This window comes from Nanorana parkeri, unplaced genomic scaffold, assembly GCF_000935625.1.
Source record: "Nanorana parkeri isolate BGI_ZX_2015 unplaced genomic scaffold, ASM93562v1 scaffold684, whole genome shotgun sequence".
Classification (NCBI taxonomy): Eukaryota; Metazoa; Chordata; class Amphibia; order Anura; family Dicroglossidae; genus Nanorana; species Nanorana parkeri.
The window spans coordinates 259,614-283,248 of record NW_017306952.1 but is presented as its reverse complement, the minus strand read 5'-3'; the positions used below and the strand labels follow the sequence as shown (position 1 = coordinate 283,248).

The 23,635-nt window shown below is 41.5% G+C and overlaps 1 protein-coding gene across 2 annotated transcripts in view; it reads right to left on the bottom strand.

Moving 5' to 3' along the window:
* The window catches only part of PHACTR1 (phosphatase and actin regulator 1), a 267,744-nt gene extending 247,625 nt beyond the window's left edge, over positions 1 to 20,119 (bottom strand). The window contains exon 1 of one of the 2 annotated variants that reach the window (XM_018563662.1): positions 20,017 to 20,119. In XM_018563662.1, the coding sequence (XP_018419164.1) occupies positions 20,017 to 20,077 (61 nt within the window). In that variant the 5' untranslated portion in view covers positions 20,078 to 20,119. Of the gene's footprint in view, positions 1 to 17,825; positions 17,926 to 20,016 lie in introns of those variants that run through there. The other variant, XM_018563661.1, reaches the window with a different exon arrangement.
* Positions 20,120 to 23,635: the final 3,516 nt, after the last annotated feature.

The following is a 23,635-nucleotide window of genomic DNA, read 5'->3' as shown; positions in this document are numbered from 1 at the left end:
AAAAAAAAAAAAAAAGTAAGAGAAGAAGGTGCCAAGGAGGAGGGAAGAGTGAGATAGGGAAAAGACGAATAGATAGGAAGAGAAAGAGAGAATAGTGGGGGGAGGGGAGGGAGAGGGGAAAAAAAGGCAGAAAGAGACAGCAGAAGGGGAGGAGGGAAAAAGAGAAAATACGTTAAGGATTTGAATGTAGATGGGAACAGGAGGAGAGAGCAGCAATGAGCAGGAGGTGAGCAGAGCCCTCCCCCTGTTCAGCTGCAACAGCAAAGCCACTTGTCACAGGAGCATGCACACAATAACACCCCTATCCCCTTCCTAGCCGCAGGCTGCCAAGGGTTAATGTCTGAGCACTGCAGCTGCATGGCACCACAGGGGTTAATGGTGAACCTTACATGACAAAGCTGATCGTCTTGTGCTGGCTAGTATGGCACACACATCCACTGCATGAATGGACACAATCTGACAGTAGGGGATGCTGCTATACACATTACAGACACACCAGCAAGCAAGCACACAGAAAAAGAAGAGCCTTCTCTGGACACTCTGACATTAAAGCTTGCAGACATGTAACTGTTTATCTAATGAATGAATGAAAAAACCTCAGGGACTGTTCAGCTGTAATTATAATTATGGCTTCCCCTTTCAGTCATAGCCAGACATAGCTGTAATGTGTGCTGCTTATGTGGATACATGGTAACATCATTGTCATAGATTTCAGCAGCTGCTGTTCTGTAATATATAAGTATAAGGCTATTTAACAATGGTTACAATGGTTTACTGTTATGCAGATTAGCATACTCAATATGTCTGCACATGGCTGTATTCTGTGCAAATCTGAAATAAAAATGATCCGTGTAATTGACTGCGCTCTTGGAAGTTTTGCATGACAAAGCTGCAACTTGTGCATTGAAAAAATAATAATACTAATACAAATATTGTGATTATCAGCATTGTTATTATTATTATTGATAATAAAAAAGTAGCATTTTTAACAATGATACTTTAAGCTAAAACAATATATGGCCATGTGTACTGTGAAAATAAATTAGCTCTATTGAAGTGAGTGTCATGTGTGTAAGCTGCAGCGTTCTCTAAAACTGTCACTTTCATTCACTCTGTATAGCAGTGGTGGGCAACTCCGGCCCTCCAGCTGTGCCTTAACTATAAATCCCAACATGTCTCTGCCTCTGGTAGTCATACCCAGGGGCTTTCAGAGGCCGGGTGTCACCGGGAGCGGAGACCGAGTGACACACCACCGCAACGTCATTGCGCATGCATGGCCATCAAATTGATGCCTGCCGATGGGCATCTTGGTGATGGAGGCCGGTAGAGAGAGGAGGGGAAGTTTGCCCGGCGGGATGAGGTATGCTGTTGGGTCCTCTCCTCTCTCCTGACACTGTCAGGCTCTCGGTCCATGACCGAGTGCCCGACTTTTTAGATGGGATGACAAGGAGCTGGTCTAAAAATTCTCGGACAAACAGTGATTGCAGCTAATCATATGCAGTCACTATTCGAGTATTCCTATGGCTGCAACTGCACCACTGTCAGAATACAATAGTCCAGTTTAGCATGTCTAGCATGGATGGGGGTTCAAGTGTTTTTTTCTCATTTAGTCCATTGTTAGCTTTACTTTCATTCACCGCATACGGTATAGTAAACATTAGGCACTGAGACTTCTGGCAGGAATACACTGATCATAGCAGGTCACTTGTTTCACAGCTTGTCCATTGATAACATGTCTTGCATTCCTTTCACAGGATCCAAGGCATTTTGTAATTCAAGAAAGAAAGATTAGGACATTCATCTGCACCTTGCTTTGCATGTTGGGATAAGAATGCAAAATGTTGACTAAATGGACAAGCTGCAGAGTGAGTGACAAGCTATGATTAGCTTAAAGCATAACAGTTTTTCCTAACCCTTGCAGTGGGACTACCCCCACACTGCAAGGGGTAAATGCTCATTTTTGTCTAGGTGCAAAAATAACAAAGGTATACTTAACCAATCCTTGGAGCTGGCTATCTGTGACAGCGCTCCCTCCTGTCTGTCTCCTCCCATGCTCCAGCAATGTCCGTTGGTGTTCTCATGTCCTATACACTGTGTATAGAGCATGAAGATTCATGGACCTCAGACCACTGCAGGTGAGTATACCTTTGTTATTTTTATACCTAGATAAAAACAAGCACATAACCCGTGCAGTGCAGGGGTAGCCCCGCTGCAAGGGCCCAGAAACACTTTACATGGAGTTCTGCTTTAAGTCTCACTGCCAGATCTTTGGTGTTTACTATGCTATGCGGCAGCATTTCTCAAACGTTTAAAATTTTAAAAGAATGTAAAATCTTGAGGCACAGAAGTTTGAAATGTAAAAAATGATGTGTGGGCCCTCGGAAATCTATACAAGGACCTTATCCTAGTCAGGGTGGGAGGTAGAGCAGGTCTGGACAGGGAGGGTCTTTCATCCTCTTCTGAATGTTAGGAGAAGTCCTGGATGCAGCCCGCCCAGTATTAGCATTATGTGTTTCCATGCTGATGATGGCAGGTTCGCCTGCACCATGGAAATGCATGACACTATGCTAAAATTTGAAGGCACCCCTGGCAAAGCCAGAAGGCACTCTGGTTAAGAAAGGCTGCTATACGAGGTGAATGACAGCAAGGGGTGTATAGAACGCTGCAGCCTACACACAATGCATACACTTCATTAGTGCTAATTTTTACAGTGCCCAAATGTTCCCATAAAAAACCTGAACCAAGAGACATTTGTAGGCTTCCAGTGCTGACCTCTCTCTCTAAACACTACGTGCTTGCTGGTCATATTGTTTCTTTGACCTCCATTTTTTTGTCACTGACCCAGAACTAGTATGCAGAGTAGGAGTTCTGACTTCACTGTGACTTTACTTGCTGCATGCTTGTTTTGGCCAGTGACTCAGTTTTGAAGTAGCCATCAGCTGCTGGGAGACTGCTGTTGGCAATCAGAGAAGAAACTGAGAGGCACCTTTATCTGAATATCCAGCAGGTTGGAATGTCTGGCGTAGACCATCAACATGACATAGAAATAAATGTGCATGAGAGCAAGTTTACTGTTTTCTTACAAATATAAAAAAAAGAGCTTGACACACATATAAAAGAATAAAATAATTACAAACATATTTATTATGTACTCATAAAGTATTGAAAACACAAATGAATGTAAATATATCTATGACTAGATAACATCCAATACACCACCCATGTATAACACACACACCAACAGGTCTTGAACACCACAAACAAATGTGTAGCTGACAAGACAATAACTACAGCAGCTTTTTAAACAAATAATGTGAACAGCAGACAAGATAGGCTTAAAACAACCAAATGATATACTCCCAATAGCCTTCTAAGACACTTTATGAGGTACAGTTTTTCCAGACCTAACAACTTGCACCAGATGCAGCCAAAATCTTAAAGATACATTGTTTGTACATAAATACTATCAAGGTCTCTTAATTGGTCTGTTAAATATACCATTGGAAGCATTTTGTTATATCCGTTTCATAAGTGCAAAATATACCTGTAAATCATGCATTGTTATCAGTGAGCATTGTTCCCAGTTCTCTCTAAGGACTACAGAACTCCTCTCCTCTATGTTTAGGAGATGAGGAGAGGGAGGTGTACTGTAAGCCTAAAACAATTCCTGTTTTAAGGTGACAATTCTGACCCCCACATACAGTATGGAGAGAGTGTTGTCAACAAAAGACAGGAAGAGTGTTACCATCAGGGTCACCATGTTAAAGCCTGAAAAAAGAAAGCTAATATAGCCATGTCATCTAAGTAGGTTGCAATATATTACATTTTTGCTCTTAGGTTAAAATACACTTTAAAATCTATGTTATTATAGAGTCAAAGAAAATATGTTCTATAAACTAAGGGAAAAAAAAATCAAGAAGAAGGGAGCAATACCAAACTGTCATTACAGGTTAGTACAAATCTGACAGTTGCAGACAGGGAAAGGGTTTATTCAGTGGTGACCTTGGAAAGTCAGTCATCCCCTGGGCCTTCTGTAATTCTATGTCGGATCCTCCTAGGCCTGCTGCCTGAGGAGGGTGACCATGTAATTGGGCCAAGGCCTGGGTTCAAGGCCTAGTATGTTGAGCCAGGGAAATACCATGGAGCAACCTCAGCCTAATTAATGTACCCGAGAAGATGGACAGAAGCTTAGCCCAACATTGACTGAAGTGTGGTGATTTACCCCCCAAAATAGACAAATCTTGATAGCTGAATCAATCAGTACCTTACAGCTAGGCGATGGTTTCACAGAATGCTGGGTGGGCTTGAAGGATCTTTAGGAGCTTTTTAGGAGGGGCCTGAAGCCCGGAGTTGTGCTTAAAGCAGTGTAGCAGTGTATAAGCCAGTGATGTGCAATATGTAATAGCACCAGTCAACAAAATAAGAGGTGTAATAGCAAGGAACAGGAAAATATACTCCTTTAGTGCTGGCATCATTCACATTGCATTTGCATGCTATATTTGCGCTATTAAGGCCTCTTGCACATGGGGGTCTGAGTGGTATAATTTGATTTCCTTCATATTTCCCCAGCCCAGAATGCCCAAGTTCTGCATTCAGCTACCTTTAAATATGAATAGCTGTGCATGGCTCTATGCTGGTATACGCTGCTACTCGTGTAAACACTTGTAATGTACAATTTAACTGTTGAAAATGTTTATGCTGCACACTTTTGCATTGGGTATTTCGAATGATAATATAAAGTAAAAGCAGTTTTGAAACAATAATTGGCAGTAGTTAATTTTTTACATAATAGCTTTTTATGATGCATGTGATTGGGGTTGTGGCAGAAGTGTGCCCATTGCCTAAATATTTGATGCTAAAAGGTTTCCAAAGCTTTCCCATCGTTGAATGTTGAGAAGCATGTGTCTGAGAATCAAGTCACGTATCTGAGAATCCAGATACATAGGCACCAGGGAATCTTTATGGGCTAACAGTATTCTATATCAATCATCTGGAGTGGAGGGGCATACAAACCAGAAGACTGGTATTAGATTATAAGCATGGAAAAATGAGAGAAACTAATGGACACGATTCATAGACACATAAACAAATGTAGCCAAAGTGCCTTCTCTAGTAGTCTAGTAAAAATGAGTGTGAGGATCACAGGTTTCTTATCCATACATACTTTTTAAAACATCTGACCTAACAGACATAAATGTTCAAGGGCCCTGTCTACATTTGTATGACAAAATGTATTTGTTAAAATGCCCATCATTCTAAAAAGATGGAAAAAGTCTACAAAATTAAAAAAGAAAAAGTTTACAGTTAATGTGTAACCTTTGATAGAAACTATAAAAAGTAATGCAGTTGTTACAATACCCTCTAGGTATCTCAAACTCAGTCTGTACGTACTAATATATTCTTTTTAATGGAATGTCAGTCTAATGGGATATGTCTGTTAGAACCCCATATTTACAGCAGGTAGAATATTTTTATTAACTATAGGAATTTTAATGTGAAGAGAACATACACCTGCCAGTTCAAATGTCCAATATGTGCATTTATGCTACTTTTCATAATTGTTCAGTTGAAAGCATTCATTTTCACTTTGCTCGAGAAGAGATTACTGTATGTCTAGCACCAGAACAACAGTTCTCATAGCAACTGTCTAGATGTTTAGTAACTATAAAGGGGAAACATGATTTATAGCATCTGTTTAGAAAAGGAACAACTACCGAACGAACATGAAAAGCCTTGTACTCCCGAACCCATATCGTTTCTTTATATAGTACCTTACTTCTAAAGCCAATTAAATTGCTTTTTTGCCATAAATAGGATGGGCTTTTTTGCCAAACACACAATCCAGATGGCCTCACTACTACTTTTACAAATAACAGTGAGTGGTAGAACTTGGAAACGTTTAAAGGAATAGTTCATTCAGTGGGTTTGAATGGAACTATCAGTGATATACGCTATCTCATACCCTGGTCCTCGGGTCTAAAAGTCATGGGGCCTGTCATACCACCCTCCTGTTCCATTTGCGTGTGTAGGAGATTCCCATTAGACATTTGTTGCACTTACATGCTGCGAAGCTGGAGGAAGAGAATATCTAGAAATACTACACAAAGTATCAAGAAACAGAGTGGATATTTAATTTGTAAGACCATCTGATTGGTACCAGCTTACCAATGTACATGATAAAATAAATGATTATATTTAAATATAAAGATAAAATCAAACATTACATAATCTGAATATAATAATTTCTTTCACTAACCTTTTAGAGGATTTAAAATCATGATTGTACCACCAAAATAGGTAAAGTATTTTAGTGGCTGTATATGGAAGTGTACTAAAAGTAAAAGTGAAATTATGGGCACATTAAAAACAAATTACATACATAGAATGATGCCACCTGCCACTGACATTATCAAAGCAGTTTTTGCTTTTTAATGTTTGCTAATAATATAGTTTTATTACCTTAGGTTATTCCTTCAAGTAGATCCATTATTTTTCCTCTTCCTTTGACAAGGCTGTTCCTTTATCAGTAAAATCATACCGAAGCATTGTCACCATGTGGACAGGGTGGTTTTAGATGGCATGTAGTATTAAATAGACATAAAAGAGGAACTTCACCCTTATCTTAAAATGACAACAAAGGAACCCTTAAAAATGTTTTGTAATGACAATCTACAAACAGATATGCATGGCCATCCCTATAATAAGACAGCCTGAGGCTGTTGCCTCAGGCGGCATCTCTTTGGGTCACGTGGGGGCGGCGGCAGTGTGCCTGCCTTCCCCCTTCCGGCCAGAGCGTCCTAGGTTACCAATAGCTCTTAGCAACCTGGGGCGCTCTGGCTTACATCCAACTCAGCGCCTGACGACCAGTGTCATCAGTGAGTGAGACACTGAACAAAGTGTGCAGAAGCTGTTGGGCCAGTCTTCCTTCCATGGACACTAATGGTAGGACATGATTCCTGACACCAAGGCCAATGATGGGGCATTCTTTTTCCCACTGATATTAATGCTAGGATATTTTTCCTACCATTGACTCAAATCCTAGGGCATTCTTCCTCCCACAGACACAGTGCGGAAGCATTCTTTCTTCCACTGACCACCAGTGCTGGGTCAGTTTTCCTTCCCCAGACACCAATGCTGGGGCAGTTCTCCTCCCCCAAACACCAATACTAGGGTAGTTTTCCTCCCACTGACCACCAATGCTGTGGAAATGTGCCTGCAATTGAAACTAATGCTAGGGCATTCTTCCTCTCACTGAAACCAATGCATCCTTCCTCCCACTGTTACGAAAGCTGGGATATTCTTCTTTGCACAGCCACCAAAGCTGGGGAAGTCTTTGTCTCTAAATAAACAATAATGTATGGTTGCTTTTTGGTTACCACTGACCACCAATATTAGGAAGCATTTTTCTGCCACTAATTACCAATATAATGGCAAACCATTACATAATCCTGTCTTTTGCATTGTGTACACTGCTGTGCATTACATACTACTGACTGCTGTGCTCTATTAGCTATGTTGTACATTATATAATCTGGACTACTGCTCTCTGAAAGTTGTGTTCTACACTACATATACTGTATGTTATATACTTCTGAACCCTGCGCTCTATATGCTGTGTCTTACATTACAAACTCATGAACACTAAAGGCCATACACTTGGCTGTTGGTTACATACTCCTGATCCCTGCACTCTGTTTGTTATGTTGCACATTACATACTCCTGATCACAGCGCCCTATATGCAATGTTGTGCTTCTACATGGTTCTGCCTGCTCCACTTTGTAAGCTGTACTGTAAATGATACTCACTATCTCAGCAGCTGATGTTGCTGAGTACTCCACAAAGTACTCCAGTTTAAGTTTTCCTTAAAGTAGGCTAAAGCAAAGTGTTAACTTTTTAAAGCTTGAACTAAATCTGTATAGCAGTGGGTGGGCCTCGGCCATAATCTGCATGAATGCATAGGATTTTGCACATCATTGCAAACTTTCCTGTCACAAGGACCCCTCCAGAGCTCAGATGGCCATGATCTACATAACACTGACACATTCGCCCTGGTTTGCTGTCTTCAGTCATCTTGATCGGCTGGCCCAGGATGACATTTTATTAACTCATCCTATCACTAAGGAATGCTGAGAATGTTCACAGAGCTGCATGTGTATGACTCCAGAAACATTGCTGGCAGCAGAAGAGGAGCTTTTACTGTAGAAGAGACATACAGAATCTCTTCCGCAGTAAAAGTCTCCCTGCCCGGAATAGTTTAGAAAAAAAGACTTTAGTTCCTCTTTAAAAAATATCCTTTTGCATGACATTTTTTGATGTCTGTGAGACTCTCACTAGTGACACAGTAATTAATGAACATTTTGTGGGTACCAGGACATTGCAGTATGTGTGCAATGTAACAGTGGGCTCAGGTGCTGTGCAACCCTGACCCTTTAAGCAATGCCAACTGTCCATGCTCACTGCTTCTCCTGCCACACTATGCAAGCTGCAACATTATTCTCTTCAATGTACCAAGTGTGCTGCCACTCTTACAATCCTAGCAACACCACAGCAATTAAAAAAATGCCAGAACTGGTATATTTGTGATAACTATATGAAAATCAGAATGCTGATTGAACCATTACCTTTTAACTACCAAAAACGTAAAGGGGAGTCTATCTATCTATCTATGTATCTATCTCTCTATCTATTTATCTATTGAAAAAACGACCCAAGAAGTATTTAGCATAAAATATTATTATTATATTAATTTGCTCCGTCAGTCTTACTATGCTATTTAATTCTTACGTCTAGAACTGACCTTTGAAAAACTTATAGTTGTCATGACAACCCTTTCTTTCATGATTCATTCCAGTAAAGTCTAGCTGTTGACGCAGATATGTATCATTTCTCAACTTGTACCCCTCATAAATATAGGAATGAAGTGAAGAATTCTAATGAAGGCTGGCTCAAGCACATTACCGTATATATGAAACACGAATGACTTCTGACATTATTAGTGAATATACAGCATCAATGAGGAAAAGAATATTACGCAAAAAAGCATCATATACTGTACAGGATCACGCAGGGTGCACTCATCAGGCTCGATATGACATCATATCGAGCCTGATGAAGGGACCCCGTGTTGCCGCGAAACGTTGCCTTCCTTGTGACAATATGTCTACACATCAATAAAGACGTTCATTCAGACACATTTCATTGGTGTGCTTGTGACATCTTGTTTCATTACCAGACATCCCAACTCTCCCGGATGCTCCGGGAGTCTCCCGCTATTAGATAGCGCCTCCCGGCCACCCGGAAGAGAAACACTTCCTCCAGGAAAGGTTTAATTTGCTCGATCGAAACCTTTCCCTGCGATCGTTTTTTTTTCTTTTCTGACATCGGGAGCCGCGAACCGACCGTCAGAAAAGAAAAAAAAGGCATACGAATGCATAGCTAGATTCCTATTGGCGATTGCACTTTGCAATAGCCAATAGCAAACTAACTAATGCACCCGCCCACTGCTGCTGTCAATCAGCAGAGGGGGACCTGAATTTTTCTATCAGGTCCTCTTCTGGTGATTGAAAGCAGCAGAGGGCGGGTGCAATAGCTAGCAGTGGCGTAACAATCACCATAGCGACCCAGGCGGCCGCTATGGGGCCCGAGGCAGGGCGGGGCCCGGCCAGGACATCTCCCTGATGCCATGCGGGCCGCCTGGGTCGCTATGGCATCTTGCTCGGACAGCCAGGCTGCTGGCTGTCACTGGCGGCTGTGAGGAGGAACGCTCCGTTCCTTCTCACAGCCGCTGCTGAGTTGGTGACAACCAGCAGCTTCGCAGGAGGTGGCTGGGCCCGTCATCGGCAGTGATCGAGGAGGAGGGGCCCGGCGATCAAGGGGGCGGGGCCTGACGATCAAGGAGGCGGGGCCTGATGATCAAGGGGCGGGGCCCAGTGACGGAAGAGTCGATCGTGGAGGAGAAGGAGGCGGACAGAGGATCAGGGCTGACAGGTAAGAGGGCTTGACCGCCCGCCTAAGACCCTGCAGAGCCCACCATAGAGAGTCTATGACGGGCTCTGCAGAGTCATCCTTAGGTGGGCTGTTTGGGTTATCAGGTGGGCGTAACTAGAAATCACAGGGCCCCATACAAAATTTTGCTATGGGGCCCTGTGATTTCTAGTTACGCCCCTGATAGCTAGTTTGCGTTTTACTTTTGCAGAGTGAAATAGCCAATAGGAATCCAATAGGAATCTAGCTATGCATTCGTATGCCTTTTTATTTTTTTTATTCTGACGACTGCAACTGTCAAAAAAAAAAAAAAGAAAGCCTGCAGATAGTAAAGAAGCTATTGCTTCCTGTGCTATCTGCCATAATTTCAGGGGGGTGCTCTCTCCCAGCCCTCCTAAACCCCCTTTCGAGGATGGGGCTAGAGGGCACCTCCCTCGAAATGAGAGGGACACCTCCCTGAAATTGCTTCTTTCAGGTTGGGATCCCTGCATTACTGATCTGAACAGCACCATCCACAGTCATTTCTGCAACCTTCCCTAAGGAGTGTGGTGGGGTACTTACTGCACTTGTTAAGACTATAAAGCACCCCTCTCTCATCATCTCCATAAAATAAAAGGGAGGAGTACTGTACTCCACAGAAAGAACTTGGAACAATGTAACTGATAAGAGTCAGCAGAGGCATAGAACACAGGAAATTATCGGCTCACAAGATTTCTGACAGCATTAGGTGTTTTGCACTTATCGAACAGATCTATTAAAACACTTTCACAGGTATGTTAAACAGACAAAAAAAGCAAATAAGAGAAGGTCAATGTTAGAGTTTACATACACTTTAACCGAAGTGATAATGTTTCTTTTGGGAGGGAAATGTATCAGGGAAAGTGGGTAACTGTCACATTTGTGCTCTTGTTTTGAAGATGGTCCTAGAGATTTGATAAAATGTCACTGTTCCTAACCCCAGTTATCTGTTTTAAGAAATGTACAGTTCTCTAAGCATTTCAAATTGCTTGTATAGCTATTTTTGAAAACATTCACTTCATGAATTTTAAAAATTCAGCATATGTGTACTGGCATATAACTAGACACAAGTAGATGTTAGTTTGTGAAAAATAGATGTTCATTAATCTCAACATAAAATGATGCAAAAGGCTTTTTCCTGCTTACGTTATTCACAAAACATTAATAACCTCTTAAAAATATATTCCTTTTTACTGAATTGGCTGAATGAACTCTGTGCATTGGTCAATAAAGAAGGGCAAGATTCAAGTAGCTTAGCTTTTTATTTCCTTGTGAACTTGACTTATTTTCTGAGAATTCTTGCTTGTGGTTATTTCTGGCATCAATGCTGACTCATATTAAAGGCAAATAGTCTGTATACTTTGCAAGGGAATTTTCCCCTTGTAAGGGTATTTTCCCATAGCTTAGTGAATGGGATAAAGATCTGCTCACCTCCATCATCCAATCATGTGAAACTAACATGTTTTTTTTCCTTAGGACATGATAGGGTATTTGCTGCAAAGTGCATTTTCTCTACATTCACTAAGCTGAGGGAAAATTCCCCTGCAAAGTGAATAGCTTATATGCCTTTAGTAAATCAACCCAACTGACCTAAAATAAGTATAAGGCACCACTTGTGCAAGTTAGATCTGGGGATCAGCCGAAGAGTCAGGAAACCTTTTTTTTTTTAGAATTAGAGTTTAGCAATGGCAGCCAACATATTTCTTTCGAAATGTATAAAGAAAACCTTATCTTTAATTTTAAGACTCATGGAGAAAGATAAACTGTCTATAACAGCCCTACTCCATTTTGTGGCTCCTTTTTAGGCTCCGTCCACACACTAGCAGTTTTGCGCGCATATTGGTATGCACAAAAACGAGCTAAACATAAAGAAGAATTAATTCCAATGTACAATGTTCACACTTGGGCAGTGTCCGTGCGGTATGAAAACGCACGTCCTGCAAAAAAGTCCAGCAAATTGTAGAAATGTTACCAGCCCACCAGTCCTTGAAGGGTAGCAAAAGCTTCATTTATTGAAGTTCTTTGTCATATGAACAAGCGCTTCAGGGACCACACAGGGTCCCTTCATCAGGCTTTAGCACCTCAGTGTTAAAGCCTGATGAAGGGACCCTGTGTGGTTCTTAAAGCACTTGTTCATATGACAAAGAACTTCAATAAATGAAGCTTTTGCTATCCTAAAAGGACTGGTGTGCTGGTGACATTTCTACAATTTGCTGATATTTGTGGAGCCATCCGCAGTCACTGTGAGCACCCCCCAGTACAAGGGACGTTTGTTAAGGAGTGCAGCAAGGATAAGTATTTACTGCAAAAAAAGTCCAAGTACGATTTTATGGGTTTATTTTGCGAGTTCCGGCTATACTAATAGCCGCAAACCGATGTATGTTAACGTTTGTGCGTTCTTGTGCTACCACTATGTGTGAATCAAGTCTTAAACTTTTCACCCTAGATGAACCCTTGAAATCATTGTCAGGTCTTGGTGAACCCCTGCTCAAAATGATTATACCTACAGTTCAAAGTATGTTAGCATAATCATTAAATTGTAGAAGGTTTTACGTAAAATAATAAATGTGGCGTACCTAGAGTATTTGACGCCCATTGCACATAATTTGTAACATCCCCCTACCCTATAAAAACATTTTTTTCCTGTAATAATCTTGAAATAAAATAATTAATAATAACACAAAAGAAATGCAGGCAAACATTGTGGTGCCCTCCTAACACTAGTGGTCAGTGCTGAAGGAACCTTTTGCATTGTTTAGTGGAAAATTGTCACCTTGCATTGGTGGTCAGAGTAGTTGGGGGATTAATTCACCTCTGCTCACTGCTCAGGGAACCCTAGGTTCCCACAGAACCTTGGGTGAGAAAGGCTGGCCTATAAGAACATATACTGTACATATTTGTAAGTATGAGGGCGGATCTTTTGTTACTAAGTAGAGAGCAGTGAGTGTTGAATTAGGAGAGATTGGTTCATTCAGGAGAAGAATGTGTGAATATTCATTCCTCATAGTTTTGTACTCTGTTGTTCTAAAGCTATTTGATCAAACACCTTTACCACTGATACTCCTGCAGCATCTTCTGATTGAAAAGGTGCATCATTTATATTTCAGTGGGGAATCTGTAGTCTGCATGTAGTATAGGTAGCAGTGCTTGTGGACTTTAAGCACACTTTGGGACCTTTTCACACTTGCAAATGGGGCCGATGAGTTTCACAAGTTCCTCCGTGAGACCACGATCTGCTGCGGATGGGAGGAGCTGTACAATATTAGGACAACTGTGACCACCAGCAGCTATCTTTAGGTAATTACCATTTTGAATGGCCTGTTGCGGGAGGTGGCAGTGGCAGCAGATCACATGCGTCCCATGAAGGAACTCATGAGACTCATGTGATTGGCCCCACATGCATGACAAACTGTAGGAATATGAACACAAAGGGACATATAACTAAAAACTAGGCTGCCTTAAGGGCAAGGCTAGAAGCATAATTGTAGCTGAGAAGCTGAGAACAATCAACATAATGATGTGCAGTTGTGCACAATGTTCTCTGCAATGTCCAGTAGAGGGTAGATAAATATGCTTGTCATGAACTAAAATATCTGAAATCTTCTGTAGCTTTCCTAATTACAAAAACTGGATGATTGTAATAGACACTAAAGTCTGTCTTTATACTTATTACTTTCAGACGCAGACCTTTATCAGAGGTAGACAAAATACAGTGTGTGTATGTTTGTGTGTATGTCTCAGTATTTGAGGGGGGAGATCTATGCTAATCCTTAGCTAGAGGGCCTAAGTTTTTAAAGAAGATCCATAATGGAGACTGCTCTGTGCTTCTTAATCCCCTATCTACTCCTTATTTCTTTTAGGACATGGACGTTATAGTTAATTTAAAGAATTGCTGCAGGTGAAAAATGTTATTACACGATGGAGCTTTCTCCATCATGTTCTTTTTTTTTTTAAATAGAAAATAAAATAAAAAAAGGACATTATATATTGCCAATTTTGAATATAAAGGACCTGCGGAATGGTGGAGCCACGGGGATCCTGTAAGACACTGTGTTAGCTGCTGCTACTACATTGCTTTACATTGATCTTCCGGGTCCTGTATTACCGCTGTACTGAGTAGCTTCACTCAGCTATAAAAGCACAGAGATTTGCTTGTTCAGCACAGCGACCATTTACCACACATCTAGTATTTTGTCAATGAATACTAGGTGTTCTCTGATTGGATAAGAAGCATTGACATGGATGGGGAAATCCCTCTGCTGGGCTACTGTATATTGACAGTGGCAGGTGTGCTGCTGTCAGTAACTGCAGGTGGCTAGCAGAGATTTTTTGGACTGGCTCGTTTGACAAAATAAAATTTTTCATTAATGGGAGCTACCCACTGCTCAAATTTTGGTCAGTAGGACAAAATGTATCTAGCAAATGCTCAGCTATAATCTTCCAGAACCATGGTCTTTAATACGTCCACATGTCTGTTGTCATTTGGGGGAGGGGGAATTAAAAATGCATTTACTAGTTAACCCATTGGATAAGGAGAAATTATTCGCATTCACAATATGTTATTGGTTATAAACAAGCAGATTCAATAAAAAGTCTTTCTTTACTTTGAGATTTCTAATATTTTAATGTACATTCACATAAGTATCAAATTTATTCAAATTTATATTGGGAGTGAATGTAAGACCTTTCTCTAACAAAAAGGGGTATATTCACTAAGCTGCCGTAGACAGCCGAGTGAAAGACCGACCTGAAGTGAAGTGAGCCGAACGCTGTTTGGCTATTCACTTCAGGCGGGTACGGCTGATTTCAGCCGTATATCGGCTGAAATCAGCCGTACATCGGGTGGCTTCACTTGGCTTGTAGGCCGAACATGCTCAGCATGTTTGGCCGACCCGAAGTGCAGGAGGAGTTCGACTCAGCCGATCCAACATCTGGATGGGCTAAGCCGAACCTCCGGAAGGCTACTCGCTGCTGTTCGATCTATTCTTATGGATGCCGAACAACAGTGAGTGAATAGCTGAATGCCGCTGAGCAGTTTTCTATTGGCCGGCGGTTCTGCTGCCGTAAAAAAATGAAAAAATAAATAAAAAACTCTCCCGGGCGCTCTGGGAGTCCCCCGCTCCCGGCTGCCCAGGAGAGAAACACTGCTTTTTCTTTTTTTTCTTTATTCTGACTCGGAGCCGTGTCAGAATAGAAAAAAAAAATTAAAAATTTTGCCTATAGGAATGCATTGCTAGATTCCTATTGGCTATTTCAATTTGCAATAGCCAATAGAAAACTAACATTGCACCCGCCCTCTGATGGACCTGATGGAGAACTGCAGCAGAGGGCGGGTGCAATGCTAGTTTACTATTGGCTATTGCAAATTGAAATAGCCAATAGGAATCTAGCAATGCATTCCTATGGGCAAACATTTTTTTTTTAATATTCTGACATGGCTCTGTGTCAGAATAAAGAAAAAAACTACAAAAACAGTGTTTCTCTCCTGGGCGGCCAGGAGCGGGAGACTCCCGGAGCGCCCGGTGAGAGTTTGCTGTCTGGAGATCAGTGTCCTTGGTTAGCTGGTAACCAGGGACGCTAATCTCTCTGCAAGTGGCCGGAGCCAGCCGTAAGATCACAGCTGGCTCCGCCCAGCTGTCAGAAGCAGGCTGTCGGCCAGCTTCAGCTTTCAGCATATGCCTTCGGCTTGACTAAGCCACTCGGCTAAGTTCGGGAGCTGTACGGGCTATAGTGGATAGCCCATACAGCAGACCTTCGGTTCTACTGAACTGAAGAGGTCCTGGGGCCGAAGCTAGCCGAAGAATCGGCCGAAGCTACAGCTAGATCCTTTGGCTGCTTCGTGAATAGACCACAAATAATCCTCTATTTCAAGTTTCTTTGCTTAAATTATGGATGCTATCTTCTTTTTGGACTGAGTGGTTTTTACTTCTAAAATGTATAAACCTTAATATTAAGTACTTAATTAGTCCAACCATTGAACCATAATAAACAGGCAACCTAATGGAGTCAGCTCACCTTCCGAAGGGTTAGTGTGATATGGCTTTTGTTTTGAATGAGGCACAGTTAAGCTCCATTTTAAAATAGTGATTGAGATGTTCTGCTTTATAAGGGTTGGAGATCCATGAAGTATTAAATGACTTGGGAAAACACATACAGGCGCTAGACTTGCTAGTGTGCCCAAGCATGTATATATTATGATCAGTTAAGCTATTATGGCCTTACTATAAAAGTTTACACATTTTTGAACTAGTTTGCAAAGGGTATTTGGCATTTGGTCCTAGACGTCTAGCACTATTAGTCCATCAGATTAGATAATTTGTAGCCATACTTATGAGGTGAATAAGATCTGGACGGGGGGAGGGGGGGTAATGGTATATATTTAAATTGGGGACGTGTATGAGTCTTTTTTATGAACTATTTTGTGTGTATTAGTTACATTTTCAATAAAGTTTTTTATATACCAATACTGCACTCGGATAATCTGTAAACTCCTTTTATTTCTTTTTAGTTATGGTCTAATACCCTAGATGAGTCAATGAGGTTTTGAAAATTACAAAGGATGTTTTAACATTTTCAATTAGCCTTTAGTACCTTTTAACTGGTGTCTGTCTGATTCAGAGTGTACTTGTAACCGTGTTAATGCTGATTAAAAGGTGACATCCATCTTTTTGCAATCACTCCATTTATGTATGCTTTATCTGCAAATCCCATTATTTCAATAGCTATATTGAAATAAATATACACCATATACGAATCGCTTTTTTTGTAAACTGTGCTAATAATGAAACTTCCTGAATTTCTTCATTCAGGTTTTGTGTCCTGAATTTCTACAATTAATGAATAAAAGAATAGAGCCTCATTGCTGGCAGAGCCTCAAAAAAGACATTTTGTGGTTTATTTTTACTACATATGGCAGTTTAGTTGCATTTCCTCTGATGCTTCTGTCATCTGTGTGACACATACAGTGCCTGAATAGAGATGATATTCCACTACTTCTCTTACACCCACACTTTTCACATTGAGGAAAAACAGCATTAGATTTTCTGGCAAAGGTTCCGAGTCTGTTGGTATAATTACTTTATTGGACAATCAGATAATTACACCAAATGACTCTGAAGAATGCAACACTGCTATAATATGCAATGAATATACATACTGCATTTCCCAATAAGTAAATTGTGTGCATAGTCGTCTATTTTTAGACAGAAAGGAACAATATCAGATGTCTTATTTATTGCAAAAAATAAAAAGCTGGCGATTAGCTAGAAGTATCTGTTTGTAGATTGTCATTGCTAAACATATTTAAAGGTGCCTTTGTTGTTATTTTGAAGATATGGGTAAAGTTCTTCTTAAAAACTCACTCTGTGGTTCCAACATGACTATTTTCTGAATGGCCCTTTATCTGCACTTTACAGAAATGCAAGCTATTGGTTCAGGGCACCACCAACTGCAGTTCCCTGAAATGGAGTCTGCACAGCGCAAAATCATATAATCAGAGCCTTAAGGTAGACCTGCAAATACTAAGTAAAGTTCATTGAATCTAACTACAATTTATAATGTAAACCTCAGAGTGAGTTACTTGGCCATTCTGATTCTTTGTCAGTTGTAATGTTTCATAAATAACTAGAGCAGTTTAAGAATTTTCCTTTTTGCTTTGAGCTGCATAGAGAACAATGATTTGTGGCTAGTTGCTAAGGGGTGCTGAAGAATTGGTGTCAAAGTAGCACAAAACTCACTGACAGCCAACCATTACAAAAGAAAAGAAAAGCTTTAAAGCACACTAAATTAAACAATAACACGTGTATGTAAGAAAATGTTTACCTTGTGCTCCTTGGCTGAATAACAGTCTTGGTATCGAATCTACGTCCAAGAAGTTTGTCATTTTCAAATTTTTCAAATATCTATCATGGGAAGTCAAATCACAAACAAAAACCTGCAACATAAATAAATACATAGGTAAATAATAAAAACCACATACTGTATATTCATCCATAGATAACATTAAAGTGACAAGAGTGAGGAAGGGGGAAGAGCAGAGCTTCTGTTGATATCTGTGACTCCTTTATAGAGATTTTCATGTTTCATTCCTTTGACACTAGGACAGGAAATGGGTGAAATGTGGTATTGAAAACAATGATGTGGAAAATTCAGTAGTTATCCAGTAGCGTAGTCCATCACCTTTTGTGAGGTGGCTACTAGAAATTTAGAAATGTAGTGATTGCCAGGGCAGTAGTTAGTCTGGCTGGATTATAGTTGTCAATTATCTGGTTCATTCCAGGTGTTCTGGCATTGATTGTATCTACCTGGGTGGAGTGTGACTCTACTGTAGTGTGGGATAGCCAATGAGGGGCACTGTGAGTGTATGTGCAGTTCAGCAGCCAATAACTGAAACTAACTCAACCAGTGTTGCATGCTGGGTAGGTGCTTGTATACTCCAGGGAATTGTCATGTGCTCAGTCGGGGACCAGCCATGGATTAGTCCAGCCTGGGGGTGCTGTCCAGCCTACCCCCCAGGCTAGGCCTAAGGCCTGGGGGTAGAGATGCTGGAGTGCGGGAAGTGTTTCCCTGGGCCTCAATTATGGAGGAGCCCTGTTCTGTTGTCAGAGGTGAAGAACCAGGAAAGCTGATGGATGCTGGAGGTGCCCTGAACATAGTGGACCTCTGGAGCAAGTCTGGTGTCTCACCTGCTTAGGATCTGTGCTTATTCCTACTCATCTGCTACTCAAATTCCTATTCACTCTGCTACAAATGGATATACATTGAATTGCTAAAGATGTCTGGTGAGTCTGGAGCCTGTCGGTACTACCCTGGATGTCTAGGATCCCTAAATCATCTCTCCCCAGTGTGAAAATGTTAAAAAAAATTGAGGATATCAGCTTTGTGGGCACAATAACAGGGCAGTTAAATGGTATTGGGGCAGCTGAAGACCCAAACCCCTAGACAAAGTTGTGATGACCCGGGTTATTCTGGCGGCTCCTTCAGGGTTGAGTGCTACGGTAGTAATAAGTCCACTTTTAGCAACTTTTTGTGACCAGACTTAAAGTGGACCTTTGACTAAAAATCACATCAGTGTACAGCTCTGCATGCTGATATGAAATCATCTTACATTACTTAGCTAAACAAACATATTTTTATTTTACTTACAATTTCTTTTTTTCCCCACTTCCCGGTCCACTTTGGCACAAGTTATGTAATCGTGTCCAAGCATTGCATCCTGGGAAGGTTACATCAGCATAGCATTGCTAGGAAATCTCATCTGGGAAAGACATCACAGGGAAAGACATTTTCCTTCCCTGAGTTGATGTCCATGGTCACATGTCCTAGTCACATGTGCCAGATATCCAGGAAGTAAAGGGAGATCTAGTAACCTGCTCTTAGTTAATATAGCCACTGGCAGAAGACTGGGAAAGAAAAGAAAATAAGGTATGCAAAAAATAAAAAGCTGGCGATTAGCTAGAAGTATCTGTTTGTAGATTGTCATTGCTAAACATATTTAAAGGTGCCTTTGTTGTTATTTTGAAGATATGGGTAAAGTTCTTCTTAAAAACTCACTCTGTGGTTCCAACATGACTATTTTCTGAATGGCCCTTTATCTGCACTTTACAGAAATGCAAGCTATTGGTTCAGGGCACCACCAACTGCAGTTCCCTGAAATGGAGTCTGCACAGCGCAAAATCATATAATCAGAGCCTTAAGGTAGACCTGCAAATACTAAGTAAAGTTCATTGAATCTAACTACAATTTATAATGTAAACCTCAGAGTGAGTTACTTGGCCATTCTGATTCTTTGTCAGTTGTAATGTTTCATAAATAACTAGAGCAGTTTAAGAATTTTCCTTTTTGCTTTGAGCTGCATAGAGAACAATGATTTGTGGCTAGTTGCTAAGGGGTGCTGAAGAATTGGTGTCAAAGTAGCACAAAACTCACTGACAGCCAACCATTACAAAAGAAAAGAAAAGCTTTAAAGCACACTAAATTAAACAATAACACGTGTATGTAAGAAAATGTTTACCTTGTGCTCCTTGGCTGAATAACAGTCTTGGTATCGAATCTACGTCCAAGAAGTTTGTCATTTTCAAATTTTTCAAATATCTATCATGGGAAGTCAAATCACAAACAAAAACCTGCAACATAAATAAATACATAGGTAAATAATAAAAACCACATACTGTATATTCATCCATAGATAACATTAAAGTGACAAGAGTGAGGAAGGGGGAAGAGCAGAGCTTCTGTTGATATCTGTGACTCCTTTATAGAGATTTTCATGTTTCATTCCTTTGACACTAGGACAGGAAATGGGTGAAATGTGGGTCTCCAGGAGAGAAAGACACAGACAGCCATAAACATTCTGACCTCTCCCTGACCTACAATTTTTTTTATTGTGGTCTCAAACCTAATGGAGAGGTTACCTGTCCCTCTAACCACAATCAGAAAAGGGAGTGAAGGGAAATCCACTCTCCACTCTGGAAAACCTGACAGAGGTTCAAACCCTTGTCCACTCTATATAAAACATAAGAAAATTTTAATGAATAGCTTTAAAGGAAAACTATGGGGTCAGTGCTTTTCCCCATAGTTCTCCTAAGGGTAACGGGAGGACACAAACTAGTGTCCTCCCGTCACCAAAAGCTGAGACGCCGCAGCCGGGAACGGATCCCGACAATGCTGTCTGGATTCACCCAGTCTCGTGAGTGACAGCTAGCTATCTAGAGGCTGGCTATCTAGAGGCAGAGCCAGCTGTACCCACCCCCTCCCCGTCCATTACGCCAGTCAGCGCTGGAGGATTGGACACGGGGGAATGCCTGCAGGGAGCCGTGAGTGACAGGCACGGCTCTCTGCACGGATAGATCGAGAAGTGAGCGAGCGACGGTATGTGTTCGCTCACTTCCTGATCTACCGAGCCGACCTGTGAGAGTTTCATTGTCACAGGTCGGCTCAGATTATGAGTCTAAAATCACTCGCCTCATAATTCTCCTTTAAGTCCGTTCAAGCGTATACATGGTTATTATAGAAAATCTAAGCATAGATGATGGTGTTTTACATTTTTGAACAAAGCTCCAAGGTACACAATTTTGTTGACTTTCAGATGACCACCTATGTTCAGAAACCTCTCCATTTACAACGTTAACAACCCAGGAGGGCCATATATACTGCCCAACAAGCAAGCTCAATCCCTTCTTGAAATATTACGACACAATTACTTTTGAATAGGGATGGGCTCGATGTTCGAGTCGAACAAAAGTTCGACTCGAACATCGCTAGTTCATGTGTTCGGCTATTTGCCTGCCGAGCACCCCACAAGGCACTGCGTAGGTCAGGTGCAAGACTTTGCCCAATCACGGCACAGTGCACTGAAGAGCCATGATTGGGCAAAGTACTGATTGCCCAATTATGGATCACCTGTCAGGTGCCGTACAAATGTAAACCGCTGGGTGGAGCTAGCTAGCTGTCACCGCTAGCTCCACTCAATTGTTTATATTTTGCCGGCATCTGTTAGAATGCCATTCTGCTGCGGGAGTTCGTCCGTAGCGGACAGGTCTGCGGGCATTTGTTTTTTTTCGAAATGATTACTTCTGTTTCTTTTTTTGTTTTCTTTTTTATTTCATCGAGTCATCATTGTCTTGGACAACGCTGGACGTTGTGGTTGACATTGGATTATGTCGGTGGATAATTTTTTTTAAAATAAAAGACTTGTCAAAACATGTCTTTAGTTTTTTTTTTCAGTTAAATGATTTTTTTCAAAAGTCTGGAGTTCTTATTTACAATCGATTTGAACCCTTTAGTGAATGGGTAGGGGTACATGTACCCTTTACTCATTCACAAGGGGGCGCATCTGGGTGCCTCTTTGTTAAAAGGGTAATGTGAATATGCCCCCTGCCCACACCCCACAACACTGCAGGGCTTGTGGGGAAGTGGCCCTTGTCCCCGTCGGCACGGGGACAAGGTGCTTTTCCAGTGCCGAGGGCATGTGGCCTGGTATGGCACAGAGGGGGTGCTCGCTCGCCCCCCCCCCTTTCCTGCCCTGCCAGACCTGTGCTCAGAACATTTGCTTTTTTTGAAATTTTAGGGGGGAAACCCCACGTCTCTCCCCCTCCCCCCCCATTTTTTACCTTAAGGGCCTGGTATGACATTGAGGGGGAACCCCAAGCCCCTTTTTTTTAATTGTAACTTGGTGTGCCTCCTAAAATTTCTACCAGACCTAAAGGGTCTAGTATGACCTTTTTTCTTTTTTTTTAAATGGGGTCCCTCCTAACTCTCCTACCAGACCTAAAGAGTCTGGTATTGTTTGGGAGGGGGGACTGCACACTCTTTTTTTCTTTATACATGTATTTTTTTTCTTTATAAATGTTCTTTTTTCTTCAGCAGGTTCTATACATTGTACAGATGTGCCATTTTACAGGCAGTTTAAGAGGGCCCCCCAGGCACAATATTTAAAGGAATTTTTCATTTTTATTGTTTCACTTTAAGCAATGTTAAAGTCACTGCTCCTTTAAAAATGGTATTTTTTTCATTGATACATGTCACCAAGGGCAGTACTCGAATCCACATACCCTTTTTATCGGCAATAACTTCCATATAAGGCTTCAAAATGGGGACATTTGATTTTCAGAGTTCTAGTCCCATAGACTTGCATTGAGTTCCAACTGTTTTCATGTTCGAAAGTTCAAACTCGAACCGAACTCGGATGTGTTTGGCCCATCACTACTTTTGAGGTCAAAATGAAAAAGCTGGATAGTAATACTTAAATAACAGTGGTATTCCCGCCTTCTAAATAGTTGTGCCTATTTGCTTATGTGTTGGAACTGACTATAGTGCTAAATAGTAGGGATGAGCTTTATGTTTGGGTCAACCCAACCCATTTGCAGTTTGTGGGAATGGAAAACTAATGTGGCACTTCACTGCCATAGCAGCCAACTACCAATACTGCACTTTGTGGCTTCGGAACGTAGGTCAGGTGACTTAGTATGGTCAATAATGGGGGCATTGTGATATGCCAGCCTCCTCACTATAAGAGCCCGTTCACATTGAGCGGTTCGCAAATCGCACATTTGTCGCGCGATTTGCATTTTGCGCGATATCGCGCGATTTGTCGCGCGATATCGCGCAAATGCTTGCATTGAGCAAGCTTGAATCGCGGCTAAATCAGCTCCAAAAAGGGTCCTGCTGTGGCGACACACGACCCGCGACAGCAGGACCCTTTGCCCCATTGAGAAGCATTGGAGAGCGATATCGCGCGGTAAATTGCCGCACTATCGCGGGAATTACCGCACGATAAATCGCTCAATGTGAACGGGGTCTAAAAGGCAGGGTTCCCAGCTGCCATATTGACAAAGTGCTTAGCTGTGATAGGGAAAGCATAGGGAGTACTGCTGATATAGTGCATAGAGACAAATTAGTGTAGGGCTTGCTAGCTCTTCAATTGTCAACACCTAGAGTTGTCCTGTTTTAAGGTAGTACCTAGTTTGCATTGCTGGCCTTTACATGCTGAGGTCCCAGCTGCCATCGGGAAATGTGGTAAAGAGCTTGTTACAGGATATCCTTAAAGTGCTGTATTTTCGCTCCCTCTGGAATGGCGGCATTAGATCCCCAGGTATGCCTTTTGTATCAGGGAAGGGTAAAATGTCCCCCTT